General features: G+C 35.9%; 1 protein-coding gene across 1 annotated transcript in view; it reads left to right on the top strand.

Annotated features, from left to right (window-relative positions):
- Nucleotides 1–21,719, top strand: part of LOC139698618 (collagen alpha-5(IV) chain-like) — a 133,980-nt gene extending 112,261 nt beyond the window's left edge. Inside the window, 10 exon segments of the mRNA XM_071597461.1 lie at nt 290–489; nt 1,843–1,942; nt 3,247–3,435; nt 6,892–7,184; nt 8,838–8,925; nt 11,037–11,207; nt 12,387–12,572; nt 14,894–15,071; nt 17,587–17,701; nt 19,610–21,719. Coding sequence (XP_071453562.1) covers nt 290–489; nt 1,843–1,942; nt 3,247–3,435; nt 6,892–7,184; nt 8,838–8,925; nt 11,037–11,207; nt 12,387–12,572; nt 14,894–15,071; nt 17,587–17,701; nt 19,610–19,975 — 1,886 coding nt within the window. The 3' untranslated portion in view covers nt 19,976–21,719.
- Nucleotides 21,720–21,878: the final 159 nt, after the last annotated feature.

Here is a 21,878-nt window from a genome sequence, read left to right as displayed (position 1 = left end):
GGCAATGGAATGTTGAAGGCTGTAATATAATGTTAGGCAGCTGCAGGAGGAGTGACTTTGGATGAAATGAAGGGAGAAAGAAATTATGCGGAATTGAAGAGGGTCTTACTGTAATCTCTGATTTCAGGTCATGTCTTTTGGTTAGGAGAAGCAAGGAAGTAAATACATTGTTGTGCTGTTATATAGTTTGTGTCCATCCAAAACCTACCTATACCAGTAGAGTACCAATAAAAATTTTTTCATGGATATATTGACAATGGTTTAATAAATTTTATAATTATTATCACAGGTATTCCAGGAGAAATAGGACCAGTGGGCCCACAGGGCCAAACGGGACTTCCGGGGCAAAAGGGAGATTTAGGTGCCCCTGGATATCCTGCGTATCGCCCTGTTGCTAGTGGGGAGGCTGGTGAGCCTGGACGTGATGGTCTGCCCGGATTAAAGGGTTTACCTGGAGATTCTGGGTTTTCTGGAGCACCAGGAGCCAAGGTTAAGATTCTTGATGGACGATTTATTTTGAAAATTAATGGAAATCCTTGCAAGTCCCCTGGGCTATTCAATAGAGTATATCCTTGATATTATTCATGCTTCATCCTGCATCCATTATCCGTGTGCCGATGTTTGCCAGATGAAGCACAGATAACCAAAAAACACATTGGATGACCAAAGTATATGAGGAAAATATGGCCGTGATATAAATACATGTACATATACTCTTCCTTTTCATACATTCTGATTGATTTGCATTTTTTAGCAATGGAAGGTACACTTTTTCTGTTTTTTAGCCATTTTTATAAAAGTGGAATTATATGTAGATTTACAAGAACACAGAGCTATCATCAACTGGATAAAAGAATTTATTTTCATCAGATAGCTAAGTTTCATTTTCAGCATATGATTCCAATTAAAATAATGACTTGTATGTAGAAAGCTATTGACTAATTCATTGCATAGTAGGTAAAGTCATGTCGTATATTTACTTGCATTAAAGGAGAATATGGCATTCGCAGTGCAAATGAATGCAAGGGAAATGATTGATGGGAAAGTACGAAGGGCACAGAAATATTTAAATTAACACATTAAATTCTATTGATATTTATTTGGTGGGATTAAAACCTTTTGAGATAATTGAGGTAATTCAAATTTGTATTTTTGAAAAAGTATTTAATTATCTGTGCAATTGTAATTTTATTAAAATTGAGTAGAGTGGATGGGAAGAGAAAAAGAGACTACAGCATGGATAATCTGAAAAACAGATAATTGAGTCAAACAGTCAGGGCACTTGGTCAGAAATGGATGGAGCCAGGTTCATGTCCCAGTCAAGGCAAATGATTGTTGCACTCTGAAATTCTTGCATTTTGTGCTAATACTTATGGCTAGGTTTTGAAAAGTCTTTTTTTTGCATTATTTTTAATTGGGTTTATCTAAATTTTATGGTATTTGCTTAATTTCCTCTTTCATACAAAATCCCCCATTTAAATGTTCGTAAGAAAATTTGGAAATGTTGAATTGAAAAATACCCTAGGAAAATTTATCCATTCAAAAAATATTAAGAATGCTTTAGAAATTACAATTATTTTTTTTTTATAATTCTTCACTCCTTTCTTATGAGTAACGATTTTATTGACATTGGATAAATTAAAACACTTGCTGTTTAAAAAATTTTTAATGTAGAAATATGAAATTTTTCCAATTAGGCATGAATCACTTCCACCACGCCCACAAAGTACTTTTTCCATTGAGAATGTTTGTACTATTGTCTGTGTTAGCGCTTATGGAGCTTTGAATTGAATCAGTAAAATATTTTCTTTAGTGTACATATACCTCCTTTTTTGTTGGCAGGGAGGTAGAGGGGAATCAGGTCCTGCAGGAGAAGTTGGAGAAGCAGGTATTCCTGGAGCCCCTGGAATGGTTGGTAATGCTGGAAGACCTGGACTTCAAGGTAATTATTGCTTTAAGTTGACTGGATGGAAGTGCTGAGATTTGGTTTGATTGAATTTTCTCTGTGCTCTCTCTTCATGAACACTACTTGATTAGCTAGTTTTGCGGGTGGATAAAGATTCCTTTTAGGCAGATCATGATTTTAATGAACTCTAGTAATATCAGAAGATCCTGTAGGCCATTCAATTCCTTTCAAGCTTGTCCTTTTTGGTTCATTCTGCTTAAAAATAAGTTAAAACTACTTCTGTCTTGTATCAGTTGGCATGTTATTCAAACAGGCGCTGTTGAGCAATTTTGTTTTCAAAGTTTTTAGGTAATGTCCTCGACATTTTTGAACATTGCTTTCCTAAAAAAATACTAAACTGTATGCCCTCTAAAACAAAAAATAATCTCTGGTATACTGGGGAGTTATCAGCTCTTAGAAATGATTTACTTAGTTACTACCACTCTGAGCCAAACCAGTGGAAGCCTGCATGACAAAGAGGTTCACTTGAAATACAAAATATTTTATTATAACTCAATTAGGTGTACAAAAAATAAAGCTTATAAGGATTTTATTTTCAATGAAAAAAATAAACAAAAGGCAGCATGGGAAGTAATCAATCAAGGAGTTAGTCATGTTAATGCAAAAGAAAATCTTCATTTTACCCCAGATGCGGTAAATAATTTTGCCTTAAAAGCTGTTGAAGAACACTTGTTTTTTCAAAAAGTTGATGCTGCCAACATTGGCAATATGCTGCAAAATTTTCCTCCAAATAATTTAAAATTTAAATGGAATTTTGTTGCTACATTTGATATTATATCGACTGCAAGAAAATTTTTTAAATCCAATAGGAGAATATTAATGGTCTGTCTAATACTCTAATCAAGGACATTATATTGTTCATTGCGAAACCATTAGTTATGTTACTCAACTTATGTTTTGAGACAGGAGATTTTCGAATGGCTCTAAAATATTCCAAAACTGTACCTGCGCATAAGATAGGTGATAAAGATGATTTAGCTTGCATAAACAAGTCATTTGCTCATCACTGCCATTTTCATCTTCATCAGCAGAACAAAACACTAAAAGGAAATGTAAGATCTCATTTTCCAATTAGAAAGAAATTTTATTTTCTTAAAGGATGGTTTTAGGAATTTTTAATGTTTTATTCACTACAAAAAGTGGATTTGTATTTGATGAGCGTTGTTCCACCAAATGTTATTATGTGCTGATAGTTTGTAAATACAATTTTGTCCCTTTTTCCAATTTCATAATGCTTATGTTTTAATTTCTGGTCTTTTATGACTGCTATTTATTTCCAGGAAGTCCTGACTTTGCAGCTGCTCAGAAAGGTGAACCTGGTCAACCAGGTTACGATGGAAGGCCTGGAAGGTCTGGCTTGCCAGGCCCCAAAGGTGCTCCTGGGGATTACGGTCCTGATGGGCCTAAAGGATTGAGTGGGCCCCCAGGCTTCAGCGTGCCTGGTATTAAGGGAATTCCTGGGGACATGGGTGAGTTCTACATTATATTCATTGAAATTCTGAGTATAATATGGAAGTCGCAGTCAGCATGCTAGTTTAGGCTACTCTACTTATGAACACCTTTTAAGAAATTTTCAAAAAATTGTACCAAGGAAACATTTTAGTATATGTCATTAGCCATGGGTCATCAGTGAGATAAACCTTGAGTGCCAGCAACTCTCTTTCAAGTTGAGGAGCACTTTCAAATGTTCGTGCTTCACAAATAAACTGTACTGTCTGCTCTGAGGAAAAATTTTACTTAAATAGAGTGTGATGTGAGTACAATACATGTATTTGGGTTTTTCATTTGTGATTTCAATTTTTTTTTGTTGACATGTGACTTTTTATAGCAGCATATAATTTTTTTTAAAGTACACACTAAAAGATATCTGTGAAATGCTGCAAAAAAAATTTTTTAAACTGATAACTCATGCCTTAGGTTTGTAAATAAAGACACTGAAACTTTTATACTTATGCTGAAGTATTTTTTATGTGAGTCTCAATTTGAAGTAGGTAAGTATCATCATAATCAGCGGATTTTTAGTCTATCAGATACTATTCAAGACATTCAATAGGTACTAATTAACTATTTGGTCCATGAGTATCAATAATTAATCTAAGAATCGTCCTTTATTTTTTTAATTTCTTATGATTTTTCCATGTATTATGTAGGTAGTGCGTAAAGATGAAGTCCAGGAAGAAAATCATTAATGCCATATGTTAAAACATCCTTAATTTTAGGAGTATTTTATGATTGGACTTCCATTTAGGAAATCTTTTCTCTTCATCATACAAACTAAAACTCCCTTAGCTGCTACTTTTCAGCCAGCACATTATGAATCAACTTTGGTTTAAGACTGATTATATTAAATAATATTTCTTTGTTTATTTCTTCATTGATTTTTGTTTTGGTATTTGTATCATTCTCAAGGGGATGAGTTCAATTTGATGATTCTTATACATTCCTCAAGAAGTCAGAATTTCAAAGGAGGGAAGAAAATGTGAGATGGTTTACATCTTAGGGTACAGAAAAAAGTGGAAGGAATGCCTTTTATGGGCTCATTTGTAGCACTTTTTTAGAGAGTAATTTGGCTGATTGTATTGCTCCTGCTCAGTATTAAATTCCATCGTTAGAAGATTGAAATAGCCAGCACATGAGGACTTTCAGACCATGAGTTGGCTTCACCATCAACAATGTTAGTGCTTAGGATCATCCACTGAAAGTTGGAAAAGAGGACATATGATTACTTGGGGAAGATCAGTTTGGGCTTAGAAAGAGTAGGGGTACACCTGTTGTTACAGCAGTAATGAGATCAGTGATAGAAATATAGGATACATACAACATGTGTTTGCTTGCTTCATAGATTTCAAGGTGTTTGAAGGGTGACAGAGTGCATTGGACAAAACAATTGATTGCAGAATTTAGTTGCAGAGTTGATGCACCATAGGTTGGAGAGATAGATTATTTATCCAAAATGTGTCTCAGACTTCAAAAGTACATAAAGGTAATACAAGTAGTTATGTAGATGTAAACAATGGTTTATCATAGATTTGCTACAGTGTTTAGTGTGGTGTAATGTGGGGCTGGAAGGTAGTAGTAGTGCTTTATCCCTGGATCAATCAAAAGCCTACCTTGGCCAGTAGACTACAGTTAATAATACAGTGGAACCTCAATTAATGATGAGTATATTTTATCCCGGAATCTATTGATAAAGCAAAACATTTGTTAAGCAAAACAAATTTTCTCATATTATTTGAAGTAAAATATGATAATGCATTCTGTGCCAAAAAATAAATTATGTCGAAGGTTTATTAAAAGAAAATTATGTATACATTGTTCAGGATTGTGAATCATATTCTCCTTTCCTTCTATTGCAACACGAACAAACCTGGAATGAGAATTTGATTTGACAGAAACAAAAAAGAATCAAAATAATTTGTTTATTATTAATGAAACTTTCACGTTCCAAAAGAAGGCCATAACTGATAAGAATAAGAAGCATAAGATACAGGCAAATGCTAATGCAAAGTTATATCAAAAGATAGGAGGATTCAACTACAGTGAAACCTTGCTCAATGAGCATAATTCATCATGGAATTTTAATCGTAGAGCTAAACACTCATTTAGCAAAATAATTTTTCCCATATAACTTCATGCTAAATCCCATAATACATTCCATGCCAAAAAAATAAACCCGTGCAAGGATTATTCAAAGAAAATTATGAACCAACTTGGAATGAGAATTTGATTTGATGGAAACAAAAAAGAATCAAAATAATTTGTTTATTATTTATGACTCATTCCTAATTATTCTTTACTATAAAGCTGCCAAGAGAAATTTGTTTTTGCCAACTAGTAAAAATCTTGTGAGATGTAACACAGTATGATCATTAAATAAATTTCTATTGTGCATAGCCACCTTATTGGGATGATGCTTCTCAATGCATGGTGAAACAGAGAATAAATCACCTTCATCCTTTCTTTTATCTCATCTTTACCAACCTCGAATGCAAATTCAATTTGTAGATAACAAAAAATAATTGGTGGTAATTCTTGAAGTAATGCGATGACGTTCTCTGCTGCCTTGAGTCAGAGCTTGCTGCTTCACCATGTCACAAAATGCCATATATACCGGTTCTTCTCTTATAAACTTCTCAAACCACCCATTGCTTCCCTTAAATACTTTTTATTTGGCCATTGATAATCCTGGCCTCTTCTTAATGAGATCAGCAATAATTGCTTTGTTGTTCTCACAAATGATGTTCTTGTTAATAGTGTCGCCTTGCAATTGCATTTTGTTCATCCATATGAGAAGCAACCTTTCAACCTTGTTGAGGACACATAAAACCATTGCTTTGATATTCTTGTCGCACCCACTGAAGCATCTGTCTCCATAATCTTCTCCTTGAGGATCATGCAAATTGTTGATGTCAACCATTCGTTTGTGAGTGCTAGATCAGCCACGCCCACTCCTTGTTCTTGGTTTTCAATGATTTTACTTTTTATGCCCATGCTTATTTTTTTCCCTTATTTCTGTCTTCTAGCAGCATTATTTTTGGGGATAGTTTTCAAACTAAGCACAAACTATTATTAAATTATGTACAAAAAAATCAATAATAATTCTAAACCCAAACTAAAGTAGCAGGTATGAAAAATCATTCTGAGAATCACTCATCATCAGAAAAGTCACTTGTTATGTAAGGAATTGAAAAAAAATGTTTTTATTCATTATGTGAATTACTTGTTGTGTGAGGTGCTTAGTGTATGAGGTTCCACTAATATAATTATGGTCTCTTGAAATGTCAATTTATTAATTGCTAGTTTAATATTTAATACGTATTAAGTGTTGTTCAGGAATCTACAGGAATAATCTAATTGATGAATTATAGAAGCAATCTACAAAAAGATACGCAAACTACAAATGTTCAAAAAATGTTAATTTTTAGGGTATTCGGGAGCAATGGGTATCCCTGGAAGGAAGGGGGCCCCAGGGCCTGCAGGCAGAAGGGGCCCTGATGGCTTCAATGGAGAGCGTGGAGAGCCAGGAAGGGCTGCCTATAGCTTCAAGGGACGGCAGGGTGAACCGGGACTGCCAGGTTTTGATGGCATACCTGGCCTACCGGGTGATAAGGGTGACCCTGGCCTTATAGGCCTCCCAGGATATATTGGGCCCAAAGGAGAGATGGGAGATACCGGTGACATGGGCATTCCTGGTTTCCATGGCATACCAGGGCAAAAGGTGAACCACTTTATTAAGTCATGTATGTATATTGTTGAGGATGGGGTCTGAAGTTATTCCAGCTTCAAGTTGCTCCATCTTCAGGCCTCAATCTTCATACCTCTCAGGCATACAGGGGAACTCAATACTTTAGCTGAAGGAATGCATGGTTGTGGTTAATTCATCACCAAAATGTATAATTGCCAACTCCTAGGCATAATGATCTCATTTTTGGCTTCATACAGTTGGAAATGATGCGGGAAATTTTAAATTGTAATTATGTATAAAACAGAACAGTTGGTGGGTGCTTATATACCATGTGACTGTCTCAACTTCTTTGGTAAAATGTAGCATGAAACTTTGAATTTACAGATCTCAAATTGAAATAATCCGTGAATTTATATAATTATTTGGACAGCTCTGGACAGCTCTCCGTATTAAACCTCAAATTTACATCTTGAAACCAAGAATTTGTGTGAGACATCAATGCTGCATTGAGGTGGCGAGCATGTTTTTTCAGTCATCATTCATTCCATCAGTCATTCTGTGGCTGGAGACTGTTCAAAGAATATATGCAGATATTACATCTCGCTGAGTGGGATTGAAACACTGTGATTTTCTTAATACTTCAGATTATATTAATACTGTTATTTTAACAAAATTCTGAGCTAAGTGCAGTTTGCAAACATAAGCTGAAAGTGTATATAAGAGTATCTCAAATGTTTTAGTCAACATGAGTCAGTATTAGTGAAAAAACACTGCATGTTTACTGACGTGTAATATATGCCCAGAAGTTGAAAAAGTAAAGTTGACTCTCAATATGACCCTTGTGCTGGTGGATGTCCTATGAAGCATGGATTATCGGAAAACACAGAAAACCAAAATATAGGCAGAAAACATAGTTTTGATATCAATGGATATTCTCCTTTTTTCATTCCTCGTGATTAATTTGCATTTTTTAGCAATGGAAATGACAATTCAGCCATTTTCATAATGTTTAAATGACAGATTTACAAGAACCAGGAACTACCATCAAGTGGCCGAATGTTTTTTTGTCAGTAAGCTAAACCAGTCAAGTAGCTAGGGAAAAACAAATGACTGGCAAAAGACGAATTTTGGTAAAGGATTACTGATTCAGATTAATATTCATCAAGTGATATGCCAATGGAAATAATGCAATGTCAATGACATATCTGTTGCACCTTAAAATTATGTATTTGTTCTTTCTTTAAAGGAGCACATCGATTTATCAGGGCTAATAAATATGAGGGAAACAATAAATTGCATAAAGTAGGAATATTACTAAAATTTATATATTGAAAAAGTAAATACTATTGCCAGCTTTTGATTTTGTGACATTGAAACATTTACAAGAGCCCAGATATTTCAAACTTGTATTCTTTTAGAAAGTATATTGAAGTTTTTAAGTATTAAATTATCTTTATGGATTTAATTTATTTCAATCTTGAAGTGCTAGGAAAAGAGAATAGAACGGATAATAAGCAAACCAGATTTGCACATAGATAATCAAGAGTTGACTGTACTTTCAGAAAAAAATGAATATATTAGGCAAATTGCAGTAAGCAAGAATTATAGGTGACTCTTTCTGTTGTTGACAATATTGTTTCAAATGTGATGAATTTAATGGCAATCATCTCTTGTTTTCCCTCCCAGGGTGTCAAAGGAGATGAGGGAGATCATGCTCCTTTCACATCGCAGTTAGCTGGCGAAATTGGTGAGCCTGGTGAGCCAGGATTGCCCGGTGAGTGAGTGATTGAATCCCCAAGTGTTTTCAAGGTTTCCGCAATCTCACAGCTCTGGAAATCTTAGAAAATTTACCCAGAAACATTGATTTCATGCCCAGAGAAATTTAAAATATTTCTTTGAAATTTAAAAGTGATATTGAAGCGCACTGTAAAAAGTCATGGAATGCATAAACTAGAGCTCTTGTTGTTTTTAGATATCCAATCATAATTAGCACCAAGATTGGTGTAAGTAAGTGAGCTCAGACTAACCTTATGGTGTGTTTAAGTCGTGCATTGAGGTTGGAAGGGGGAAGTTTCCCCCCTGCTCTATGTGTGTTCCAAGTTTAGATATCTAGAAATTTACTCCCTAAACATACCATTAAGTAACCATTTTGCTCATTTGACTATGGTCCCACATTGCAGTTTTCTTACTTCATTTTATTTGCCAATATGTGCTAAATCAGTGATGTTTCACATAATATAATATTCGTCCAAATGATACCCCACAATCCATACAAAGTGCATGTGACAGAGGATGTTAGAGCATTTAGCATTAATTAATATATATGCACTTATGCCGAATAAAAAAACTGCTATCACAGTAAACAACCCAAAGGTCGGTTTGGTCGGTGATGGCAGAGTTCACCCAGTACTAAGGCCAACGGCATGTGCAATTCTCACATCAGGGTAGGGGGGCTAGTTCCTTTCCCTGTGCCAGTTATGGTTTACTAGGAAGACCAGAGATGCAAAAAATCTCACAGCTCGGGTGTAGCTGAGGTTGCCTGCCGGGGTGTGCCCAGGAATTGAACCCAGGCCCTCAAGTCTGTAGTTCAACGCTCTACCCCTGGGACTACTACATCCCCTTAAAATATGAATTTAACTTTGCATGAATACGTAAATATACATGTATGCCTATCTACACCTTACAATATTGGGTATGTTTGAGTAAAGCTGTAAATGCTGCTTTTTGAATTAAAAATGAAGGGGTGCTCAGATATGTTGAATTCATCAACTTTGCATATAAATAGGGAGAATTTATTTTTTTCAACTGGATGACCACTCAACCATGAAACTGTGAAAATAATGACTTCATAATGAATTTTGAAAACCACAAAAAAAAACATGAATTAGCAGGGAATCAAGAGGGTGGTTTGAAACGTCTGTGCAAAAATGAGAACTACTTAACTAATTGTTCAAGATATGCCATTGCTATTTTTCAATATAGTCTCCTTTTAGATGTAAGAGGGTGGTTTTTTTTCAACCTCCGATTGGCCATAAAAAAAGACTATTGAACATTAACAAATTATTTTATTACTAAAAGTTATGCACATTATGGTTACTTTTCTAAATAATCACCTTGACAATTTAGGCATTTGTCATACCTTTGGACCAAATTTACAATACCCTCTTCATAAAATGTTGCAGCCATTGAATTTAAATGAGTCTTGATGTTGTCTTGAAGCTACTCATTGGTTTTGAAGCGCTTCCCTCCTAGCCACTTCTTCAGCTCAGGGAAAAGAAGGAAGTCACTCGGCGCTAGGTCGGAATTATATGGCGGGTGATCCAAAATGTCCCATTGAAATGCTCCTCTTGATGGAGCCGTTGGGTTGCACCAGCACTGTGAGGATGGGCATTGTCATGGATCAGAACAATTCCCGAGTTCAGCATGCCTCTTCTTTTGCTTTGAATGGTCCTTGCAGCAAACGTCATCGTAACGTTTCACAATAAATAGCTGCATTAATCGTTGTCCATGAATCGTACATGAATATGTATCCGTAAGAATATTTTTACAGTGGAACGCTTTTCTCCTATTTATTCTCAAAGGTGAGGAGGCTATAATTTTTCTTTGGTGGGGATGAAATTGGACAAATTTGTTTTCTCATTGTTCATGAACTTTTTCACCATTCAAATGCAAATGATTAATATCAAACAATTCCTTGGCCTGTCTTTGGGTATCACTAGATAGTGTCATTGCAAGTTCTAAATGTTGACATTTTTGTACCAAAGTATTGTCATTGACATCTTTAACTGATTTAAATTTCATATTACAGAGGAATATCATTAATCATGATGGTGAATGATATTGGGTACTTTTGATGGTTCTAACAATTGTTTGATCTTTCCTTAGGCCCTCCTGGTCCACCTGGTCGCATGGGCATCCCTGGGAGAGATGGTGAGAAAGGATTAATTGGAGATTATGGCCCACCAGGACAACCAGGATTGGTAGGCTACCCTGGCCAGCCGGGTATGGTTGGTCTCCCTGGCTTCGATGGTTTGCCAGGGAATCCTGGATTCCCAGGTAAGCTACAAATTAAAGTCAATGTGCATGAGAGTAATGATCCCAAGATGTTCCTGGAGAGTCCAAAAGGAGCACCTAAAACTCTCTATAATGCCAGTGTTTTGTTTTATTAGATTTGATAGATTTTCTCCGTTGGATAGGGATGTTGGTTTCTTATGATGAGAGTCCAAGGGAAGTTTTGATTCCAAGGGAAGGTGTGATTTTTTTCAATTCTATTCCGGTCAATAATTAATCACTATTTGGAAAGCACTTCTGGTTCACTAACCCAGTGTTTTTAACGAATTACTACAATCATAGTTCCTATAAAAAATACGGTTTCAGGTTTGATGTTGTGGAACTATTCCATAATAACAGAGATGAAAACTCTTGCATTATTTCTCTTAATAAAGATTATTTTCGACATTAATTTTCCATTTTTTTATACATAGTTCCTATATAATAGGGTAATGAGCATGCCTGATTTCAATCAACCTATCTATCTCTTCTTAGTTCTTGCGCATTTATTGAATTCCCACATACCTACACATCGACCCCCATCATTAGCCAAATTTGTTAATATATTTTTTATTGCTTATCATAATATTTGTTCTTAAGCTTATATATATTTCAATGTTTTCTGCCAAGTGTTGTATTGTTGTTGATAATTTTTGCTATGTAAAATAAATGCAGAAATTATGTGGAGAAACACTTTCTCTGTGTTTTAGAGGTAGGAGAAATATTCATGAAAAACAGGAATAAATATATTTTTGCCTCAAAATTTTCTATTTCAAAAAAATTATAAAAACATAGAACTGAAGACATGCTTCTGAAAGACATTTATAATATTCATTAGATATTTATAAAGTGAAGTGTCCATGAATGCTTACATTTCCTGAACAAAATTTTGAGGTAATATTGTACAAAATTATTACATGCCTTGCTTAATATGTGTTGTTCATTGGAGGGATTGTCTGGTTTAATTCTGTCTCTATATCAAAATGAGATATGATGGTAAATATATAAGGTGAATTGAAATTTTCACCACTTAATGGACTCTTAGCAAATTTTGTTACGTATGGCATGTTTTTATTTGTAAATGGACAAAGAAGTAAAATTTGTCCAACAATAAACTTTTCCGTTACTATTTGTCTTGGCATGTGTTGAATAGTGTTCTTCCTACTAATGCCTTCCTACTTGCAGGTATTGCTGGTTTCCCTGGTGATCCAGCCCCCCCTGGACCTCCACCAAAGAGTCGTGGTTTCTTCTTCACCCGCCATTCGCAGACCAGCAGTGAACCCATATGCCCATCAGGGACCACCAAGATGTGGGGTGGTTATTCCCTCCTTCATATTATGGGCAATGCAAAGGCCCATGGACAAGATCTGGGTGAGAAAGATCACAATGGACGGAAACAGTCGTGCAGAGATATCCTCCATACTGGAGGGCATTGCAAATGCCGGCAACGCTTCATTATCCATGAGCAGATTCTCATTTTGTGGATTATTTATGCATGGCTTTTATTCTTTGATGATATCCTGCACTAATGACGAATTCATTTTCATTAAAAGTGATTATATGAATTTTTCCCTCAGTAAATTCTTATTCCATTGGATTTCCGTGCATTGAAAATGTTTCCTCGGGTGGGATTTCACAAGCCAAAATCTAAACATGGACAGATTAGCCAGGTATTTAAAAGCTGTGGTGATAATAAATTGGTGTCTTGTCACCACCATTAATTGTTCATATATATGATTGATATTAAATATAACACATCTGTTGATTCAGTAAAAAAAAGTATGGGCCTCTCATCCACAGCATCACTATCTAGTAATGCCACAATTATACAGTATTCTCCTCCCAAATCACCTTCATGGATGTAAACGTAACATTAATAGACCAAAATTTCACACTTCTGTACATATAAAATCCACTAATACACAACAGTACTTACACTATGATAGTTGCCACCCATATCACACCAAACGCTACATTCCTTATTCCCTCTCCATAAGAGAACACAGAATTTGCAATGACCCCGACTCCCTTGATAATTTCCTATCAAATCTACACTATTCCCTCCGTAAATGAGGTTATCTTGAATCCCTCCTTAACAAAAGGATCCGAAGACATGCTTACACTCCCAAACTTTCCACCACCGTGGAAACCCACCCACTTTCAATTTGCACCACATATTTCGGTGGCCTAGAATCTCTGCGATTAATCCAAAAAAACCTTTACCCTATCCCCAAAAACCATAATTCCACCGCCGACCTTTTTCCCAAATGTCCCTCTGTTACTTTCAAACACCCCCATCAACTTATCAGATCTCAAATCAACCAATCCACACCTTAAATCCCTGCCCCGTCCCAAAACCACTCCCATACTATGCAATAAACCTAGATGCAAAACAGACCCTATTTTCAAAACCAAAATCTGATCCCTCTCCCACTCGCTTTTTAACTCTCTCCCACCAATTCCCTACTTTACTTGCACATCTAGCAATGTAGTTTACCTGCTGAAGTGCCAACTTTGCCCTGCCTATTATATTGGACAGTGTACCACACCCTTTAATATTAGAATCAACAACCACTAGGCCTCATGCAAGAATTCTTCCCTGATTGATATGCTCCCTCTCCCCAAACACACCTCCGAACACAGCACTCCCTTTGATAAATGCTGTAGTGTATCCATCTTAGCATCCCTCCCACTCTCTGATCCTCCACTGAAACTCAAAACATTAGAGCAATCCTTCATCTGGCTCCTGGAGTCCAGGAATTGGCCGGGAATCAATATTAGGCATTAATTACCCTGCTCCAAATATATTTTCATCTTCCCTCCCCCCCATCACCTCCTACATTTTTCCCCACCCTTCTAACGCTTCCCCTCCATACCCTTCCCTTCCGAAATCTCTCCCCACCTTCCTCTTCCATCCATCGTTCCAGCCCTTGTATTCCCCTCAGTTCTATCCCTCTCTTCCTTGAGGAAGGTGGCTGAGACCGCCAAAAATTCATAACTTAGTGAGTTCCTTTTCTTTTTTGTGTTTCTGTGTTTTTGCCTGTGTCTACTGGTGCTAAATTTGATACATTATCATTCATCTCCGTGAGACTTTCAAAAAAGTGAAGAGTAATTAGTAAATAAGAGTGGAATAAACAGAATCTCAGATTTTGATATTGGTACAGTGAATTCCTTCCATCCCTAAGTACAACTATTGCTTATTTTCTGCACTAAAAAATCATATTCATTCTTACTTTTATATTCCCATACCTACAGTCACTTAAAAAATCTAATGATTTGGTGTAGATACTCAAATTCAGACCCATAGTGAGCTTCATTTGGCATAATGTATTAACCATTATCAAAATGTAGTAAACTCATGATATAATAAAAGTGCAGTAGATACTTAAATAAAGTTTACTGCAGGACAATATAATTTGTATGATGAAGAAGGGGCTAAGGACTCCCAGCCCCTGGTACTAATCATTTGGAGAGAGGGGAAGCAAGATATGATTGCAAGTGAATCTTGATTTAAAGTAATTAAGAAGATTTGTACCAAAAAATATTCTCAATTCCAATGTTAGAAAATTAAGCCAAATATTGATTTGAAGGAGTTAACTTAGCAGTGAAAGGCTTTCTAAAAGTGACCTATGATGGAAGCTGTAGGTTTACTGAGATCTATTATTGAACAGAGTGTTTTATTTTTATTCCAGGCACACCTGGTAGCTGTCTCCAACGCTTTTCTGTGATGCCATTCTTATTCTGTAACTTGAACAATGTCTGTAACTATGCAAGCCGTAATGACTACAGTTACTGGCTTAGTACAGCAGAGCCGATGACAATGATGATGACTCCTATTGCAGCAAGGGACATCAAGAAGTACATTTCTAGGTACGCTCACTGGGTTGTTGCAAAAGAATCGAACCCTTTCTGTCCCACCTTGCTACTTAGGTTTCATTGCTGATTTTTGTGCAGTATTTCTAGAGCCTTCAAGTGGTGGAAGGCTATGTGAATTCCATTGACTCCTGGAGGAGGGTTGTACTTACAAGGTCAATGATAATTGCTCCTGGTAGGATCACCAAAGCCATACAGATCCGAAGGTGGGAGCCAGACAGGATGTAGTCTGTGCATTGTTTATTATTCAGTGAGGTGATTTCCAAGGCATCTGACCCCAGTGGAATGGCCATTTAAGTGATGGCGTCGCTTAAAAAAATATTGAGGAAGGCAAGAGAACACCACCTTACTAATTACTGCCATGGTTAATATGAACGGACACAAGAAAAAATCCTGGCAATGACAGGACTCAGCCCCCTGGGACAGGTATCATGCCTGGTAAGGCCATCATGCTTGTCATTACCAAAAATTCTTGCATGACTCAGCTGAAAGCAGTTAAGAAGAGGGCTCAGAAAATGAATGTAATGAAGGAGGTAGAAATGTAAGGAATGTTCTGATTATGAGGAGAGTAGGGAAACAAGAAGAAAAGGAAATATGGATATGTAAGGGCTATATGAAGTGAGATGGAGAGAAAGTACTGGGTTTAAGGTTACTGGAGTGGCCACATTTCTGAATAGAAAATTGGGAAGAAAGGTTAGGACTATGGAGTAGGTGAGTGATAGATTCCTCTTGGCTAAGATCAAAGCAGAACTGACCAATCTATTGGTAACCCAGGTTGACATGACAACAAGTAGTCATTGTGAAGAAGAAGTGGAGACACTTTGTATGAACTATTAGGAGAAATAATTGGGAATGCACCAGGAAGAAAAGACCCTATTATTAATCGGGATTGGAATACAGTTGTATGTGAAGGAATGGAAGGATGGAAGAGAAGTGGGGAGGATGCAGGATACGAATTACAAATGATAAAGAAGAGAAAAATTTTGCATTCCGTGAGAGAAGGGTTTTGATTAAGACCCAGACTTGGTTCAAACATCATTGCAAGCACTACACACATTGGAAATGCCAGGAGAAAGAGGTGGGCACCAGTTGAATCATATCATGTTAAGACATTGATTGAGAAGCAGCATCATCAGTTCACAGAGTTACCCAGGGTTGAATAGAGATTTGGATCACTATTCAGATGTCTTGAAGTGAAATTTAACATTTAAAAGGATTAGGAGGGGTGTAAGAGTGACCAAGTGGAATGTTGGGGCTTTAACAGGAATACAAAAGAAGGAGTCCTAGGGGGAAAAACTAAGTATATCAAAGTGGGGATGGGAGAATGAAAACAATGGAAAGGTGGAAAGAATATGTAGTCCTGTAGCACTTTATAGTAAAGATATAAGGACAGCCTGTTTAAATATTGAAAGGGAATGTGATCTTAACAAAGTTAGCATGGGCCCAGGAATACTAGATAGAAAGGTTCTTTACCCTTTTGAGTGCCTACATCACCGTGAGTGATACCCACAAATTTTCCCAAGAATGCCAACATCGCTCTTGGCAACTCTTTTCTAAATGGCTGCAAATGTGAATAAAAATTGAGCAATTCTTATTTCATGCTTTACTCCCTTTTTTTTAGTTCCTCACAAAATAAGATCAATTAACTTTCAGCAAAGTATTAAAAATAATAAGGTTTCTACAGAGATTTTTCGAATATTCAGCACTCTGATACCTGGTCTTTGAGGCAAGAGGATGACTGTAGATGAGAGGTTTTTGAGAATTAGATGTGGAGGAGAATGGAGAAAATAAGATGGACAGAAAAAGACGTACGCTGAGATTTGAAATAGGGTGGAGGAAGGAGAAACTTTAAGAAGGCAGGGATACCAGGGGAAATTTTAAGAAGGCAGAAAAAGTAAGTGGTGAGGTTGCAGTGCTTAGTCCCTGGCTCAATCAAAAGCCTCACACCAATTAAAAATATGCATGGCCATCCTAATTATTTGTTGACTGCAGCACTGCAGTTTAACTTATAGGTTTAATCCATATATTTGTATATTCCACTGACCATGATGCATATCATGTTGGTATAGGAGTCATCAAGTAAAAAGGTAAGTACAAGAATAGGGTACATTTCAAAACCATGACCTTGCTTAAAATAAGAACATAGGCATTAAAATATGTCATATAAACATATTACAATACCACTGCTTGTCATTGATAATTCATTCAATGAATAATGGCATTTCATTAGAAGGAGGCTCTTGAGTTATAATTCAAAACTACATAATTTATCACTCGTTTTCAATGAGTGTGGCAAGATGTGATAAATTCCGACTCCCTTTGCCATTGGGCTTCCGTATGAAATGCTTTAATCATTTACCAATGCCCATTTATCCAAAATATTTGTCTGGATGTTATTGTGAGAAATTAAATTTATGTAGTCATGGCAACAAACCGGCAAGTGGAAATATCTATTACTTGAGTCATCATCATTGTCTTGCAATGTCTTACTCATAAATACTTTTCCCCCAAGGTGTTCTGTGTGTGAAACCACAACAAGGGTGATAGCGGTCCACAGTCAGTCAATATCTATTCCGTCATGTCCATCTGGCTGGGAGGAACTCTGGATTGGGTACAGTTTTCTCATGGTAAGTGTACGCCAGGGTAATAGTACTCCCTGGTGGGATTAAGAACACCAAAGCATCAGCAAAGCAGCAGTGCAGCACAAGTTATCAAATAAAATAATGAAACACTCACCTATCTATTGTGGCATATAGCTTAACTGCCATTTAATGAGTAATTTAGTTAAATTGATAATTATATGTGAAAATTTTCGCCAAATTATAAATAACACTTGGCTAGTGCATGGCTCAAAAACCTAAGGACAATAATTGGAGCACGGTAAAAAAATACCGTATATAATGATGAATAAAATGGTTGATGATAAATTGAACTTGAATTAAATGATGAATACTCAATTCATGGCTACCAGGAGCTGCTATGGAAATTTATTCATCTTAATTGTTTAATACAAGATTGATAAAAGTACAACATAATACATAATTCTATTAATGGTAATAAATGTCCCTGTGACCCTGCAGTTCACAGAGGAATATAGTAATTAAAAGATCCAAAAGAGGATAGAAGCATAAGATACAGGCAAGTGCTAATGCAAAGTTATATCAAAAGATAGGAGGATTCAACTACAGTGAAACCTTGCTCAATGAGCATAATTCATCATGGAATTTTAATCGTAGAGCTAAACACTCATTTAGCAAAATAATTTTTCCCATATAACTTCATGCTAAATCCCATAATACATTCCATGCCAAAAAAATAAACCCGTGCAAGGATTATTCAAAGAAAATTATGAACCAACTTGGAATGAGAATTTGATTTGATGGAAACAAAAAAGAATCAAAATAATTTGTTTATTATTTATGACTCATTCCTAATTATTCTTTACTATAAAGCTGCCAAGAGAAATTTGTTTTTGCCAACTAGTAAAAATCTTGTGAGATGTAACACAGTATGATCATTAAATAAATTTCTATTGTGCATAGCCACCTTATTGGGATGATGCTTCTCAATGCATGGTGAAACAGAGAATAAATCACCTTCATCCTTTCTTTTATCTCATCTTTACCAACCTCGAATGCAAATTCAATTTGTAGATAACAAAAAATAATTGGTGGTAATTCTTGAAGTAATGCGATGACGTTCTCTGCTGCCTTGAGTCAGAGCTTGCTGCTTCACCATGTCACAAAATGCCATATATACCGGTTCTTCTCTTATAAACTTCTCAAACCACCCATTGCTTCCCTTAAATACTTTTTATTTGGCCATTGATAATCCTGGCCTCTTCTTAATGAGATCAGCAATAATTGCTTTGTTGTTCTCACAAATGATGTTCTTGTTAATAGTGTCGCCTTGCAATTGCATTTTGTTCATCCATATGAGAAGCAACCTTGATGAAGTATTTAATCACTGCTTGATTCTCAATTTTTTTCATCTTCACAAATCATAACATGGGAACATTAACAGAGAGGCATCCACTCCACAGATCTCTTCCCAAAACACTGACATGTTACTTGTTTACTCATAAAGGATTACAAATTACTGTGCGGGAAACTCATTGCGCTATCATCTGGTGATGATTTTGAGAACCTTTCTAACTACCCTCATATCATCCAACTGGGATTTCCCTTTCGGTGTTAAACCTTTTAAATAGAAGTGCTAAATCACCACAAGAAACATTTCTTTTCACTTTTCTACATAAACAAAGTTTTTGCTTCAATCGACTACAAAAATGAAATCACATGATGGACATACCTGGAATTTGAATAGCAGTCTAGTGAGAGAGGAGGCTTACTTGTAGCAAACATTTTCTGATACTAGGAGCACCTTTCTTACTCTCTATTTGCCTCTTAGATTTGCAATGGAAATATTGAACCACCCATGTATTTGTTTATTCAATGAAATAATTATCTCAGTGATAATTAATATAATGAAGCATTCTTTTTCTCACAACCTTCTCTATCCTTTTTGTTTCTCAGCACACAGATTCAGGAGCAGAAGGAAGTGGGCAATCATTGGTGTCACCAGGCTCTTGTCTCGAAGATTTCCGTGCCTCTCCATTCATTGAATGCCATGGTCTAGGACGGTGCAATTACTTTGCCACCGCACATTCCTACTGGCTTGCTACTGTGGAGGAATCACAAATGTTTTCACGGCCTCGCCAGCAAACTCTGAAAGCAGGAGATCTTAGAACTAGAATTGGCCGGTGTGCTGTGTGCATCAAGAGGCCCAAGATTTGGGAGGAGGGTCCCAACATCCCGGAAGCTGGGGAGTATACAACATATCTCAGGAGGCGCCCAACATTCAACACCAATAGGCGTGGCTACTCTCGGGGGAGGGGTTAAGCGGGGCAGAAAGAAGGACAAGATTGTAGACTCTTTGACTGTTTGTGAATATTCTTGAGTGAGAGTAAGGCAAGAGGATAAGTTCTTCATAAGGAAGTTTAGGTTTGTGTTGACTTGGCCTGATCCAATCAACTGGGAAAGAGTTGATAGTGATGTAGCCATTCCCGCTAAATCCTGGGTTTTCCCATCTAGTGATTGTGGTGTTTTGAATCTTGATGCTCTCAAAACTCCAAGTGAAAGGTTAATGAACTCATATTGTAGTGAGTTTTCATATGTACAAGCTTTTAATTTTTTTTTATAAATTTTTGACAAGTTGAAACACTGCCATGATATCATTATTATAATTTCGCCTTTTTAGATTAACTATGGTAATGGATTGTAAGGTATATTGAACTCCTAAACCTCATGACTATGCTTACAAATGAGCTGTATAAAATTAAAAATTAAATTTCTCTGCACTTGTGTCAAGTGGATAAAAGAAACTCATTGTTGAACATAAACCTTGGATTGCCGTGGTTTAAATTTTCTAAGTTATTGTTATCCACCTTTGATAAGTCTTAAATGAATAAAAAATAAGTTTATAAGAAAAATGTTGAGGACCGACAATTAAACTTTTGTTATTTAAGAAAAATAATGCATGCATTATCTTCTGTGGTAGTTCTTGTGCTATGAAATCTTAGCTAAGCATTGCTTAGCATAGCTATTGCTTGCTAAGAATGTATCACTTTTGAAGCCAAATAATATTCTGTTGATTTCCAACAGTTATGAAAAACTAAAAAATTATCTGTGCATAAAAATATGTTTTAAGTAAAGGATCTCTTTATCTGCTTAGGAGAAACAAAAATGTGCTATTTTCTATTGTTTTTGTGAACTGGCAGTAAATTAACTTCTAGGGAAGACAGTTGGCTCTAATAATGTTAACAGCAAGTATTATAATCCATTTTCATTTTGAAAATTGAAGTTCTTGGAATTATCAAACAAGAATTTTCATTAGAATTGTAAATAACAATGCCATTAGCATATATTTTTTACTCACAAATTTAGATGTGAGGGCATGTGATTTTTTGCAATTCAGTCTCATGCTATGCATAATTCTTTAGGTAATGCCATTTTTGGTGCTTTACTTGTGGGTATAAATGTGCACACTAATAGCTACCATTCCAGAAGATGTGAATTATGACATGTTTAAATGCCTGCTCTCTCAGCTCCATTTTTTACAGCTGGATGTTATTGTTTAACATGAAAGAGAGTCTTATATTGAAGCTAGTCCCTTCATTTATGACCACAACTTTTCACTTTGTCAACATTATCTGCATGTGATCATTTTCAGTTTACTTAACCATGATCTGTTTTATTAAACTGCTCTTTTGTTGTAATGACCACAGCTGTTACTTTTAATCTGTAAATTTTCAGCAGCATTTATGATCAGTGTTGTATTTATCGAATTGGCCGTTGTTTTTAAAGAGATTAAGATAATTAGAGGGTGCCATGTGCCTCCTGAGGAATAAAGAACTGAACATTTATTATCAAAGTATATTTTAAAATGTAAAATACTACAGCATTGTATAAATATTTTTATCTCCAAATAATTTGGTGCTATTAGGGTTAAGATGTCTGATTAAACTCATGTGGGATTAAAAAAGAGACAGAGAAATAAATAAGACTCCACTAAATAATTTATTTTGTAATTTAGAATATACTGTGCATTCTAATATGAATATTTATTCCAAATAAAATACTCCAAAGTTTTGTCCTGAGGAAAGATTTGTTACTAAATACTGGTAAGCAAAGAACTTCGATATATTATACAAACTTTGATCAGAAACTTTTTCTGAATAACCAAACTTTTGAATAAGTTGCCTATCTCACTCATATTCCTCAACACCTCCATTAACTTCGCCCA

This window comes from Hetaerina americana, unplaced genomic scaffold (assembly GCF_022747635.1).
Source record: "Hetaerina americana unplaced genomic scaffold, ioHetAmer1.1.p SCAF_9, whole genome shotgun sequence".
Taxonomy (NCBI): domain Eukaryota; kingdom Metazoa; phylum Arthropoda; class Insecta; order Odonata; family Calopterygidae; genus Hetaerina; species Hetaerina americana.
The sequence above is the reverse complement of the archived record's forward strand: the minus strand, read 5'-3'. Positions and strand labels throughout refer to the sequence as shown.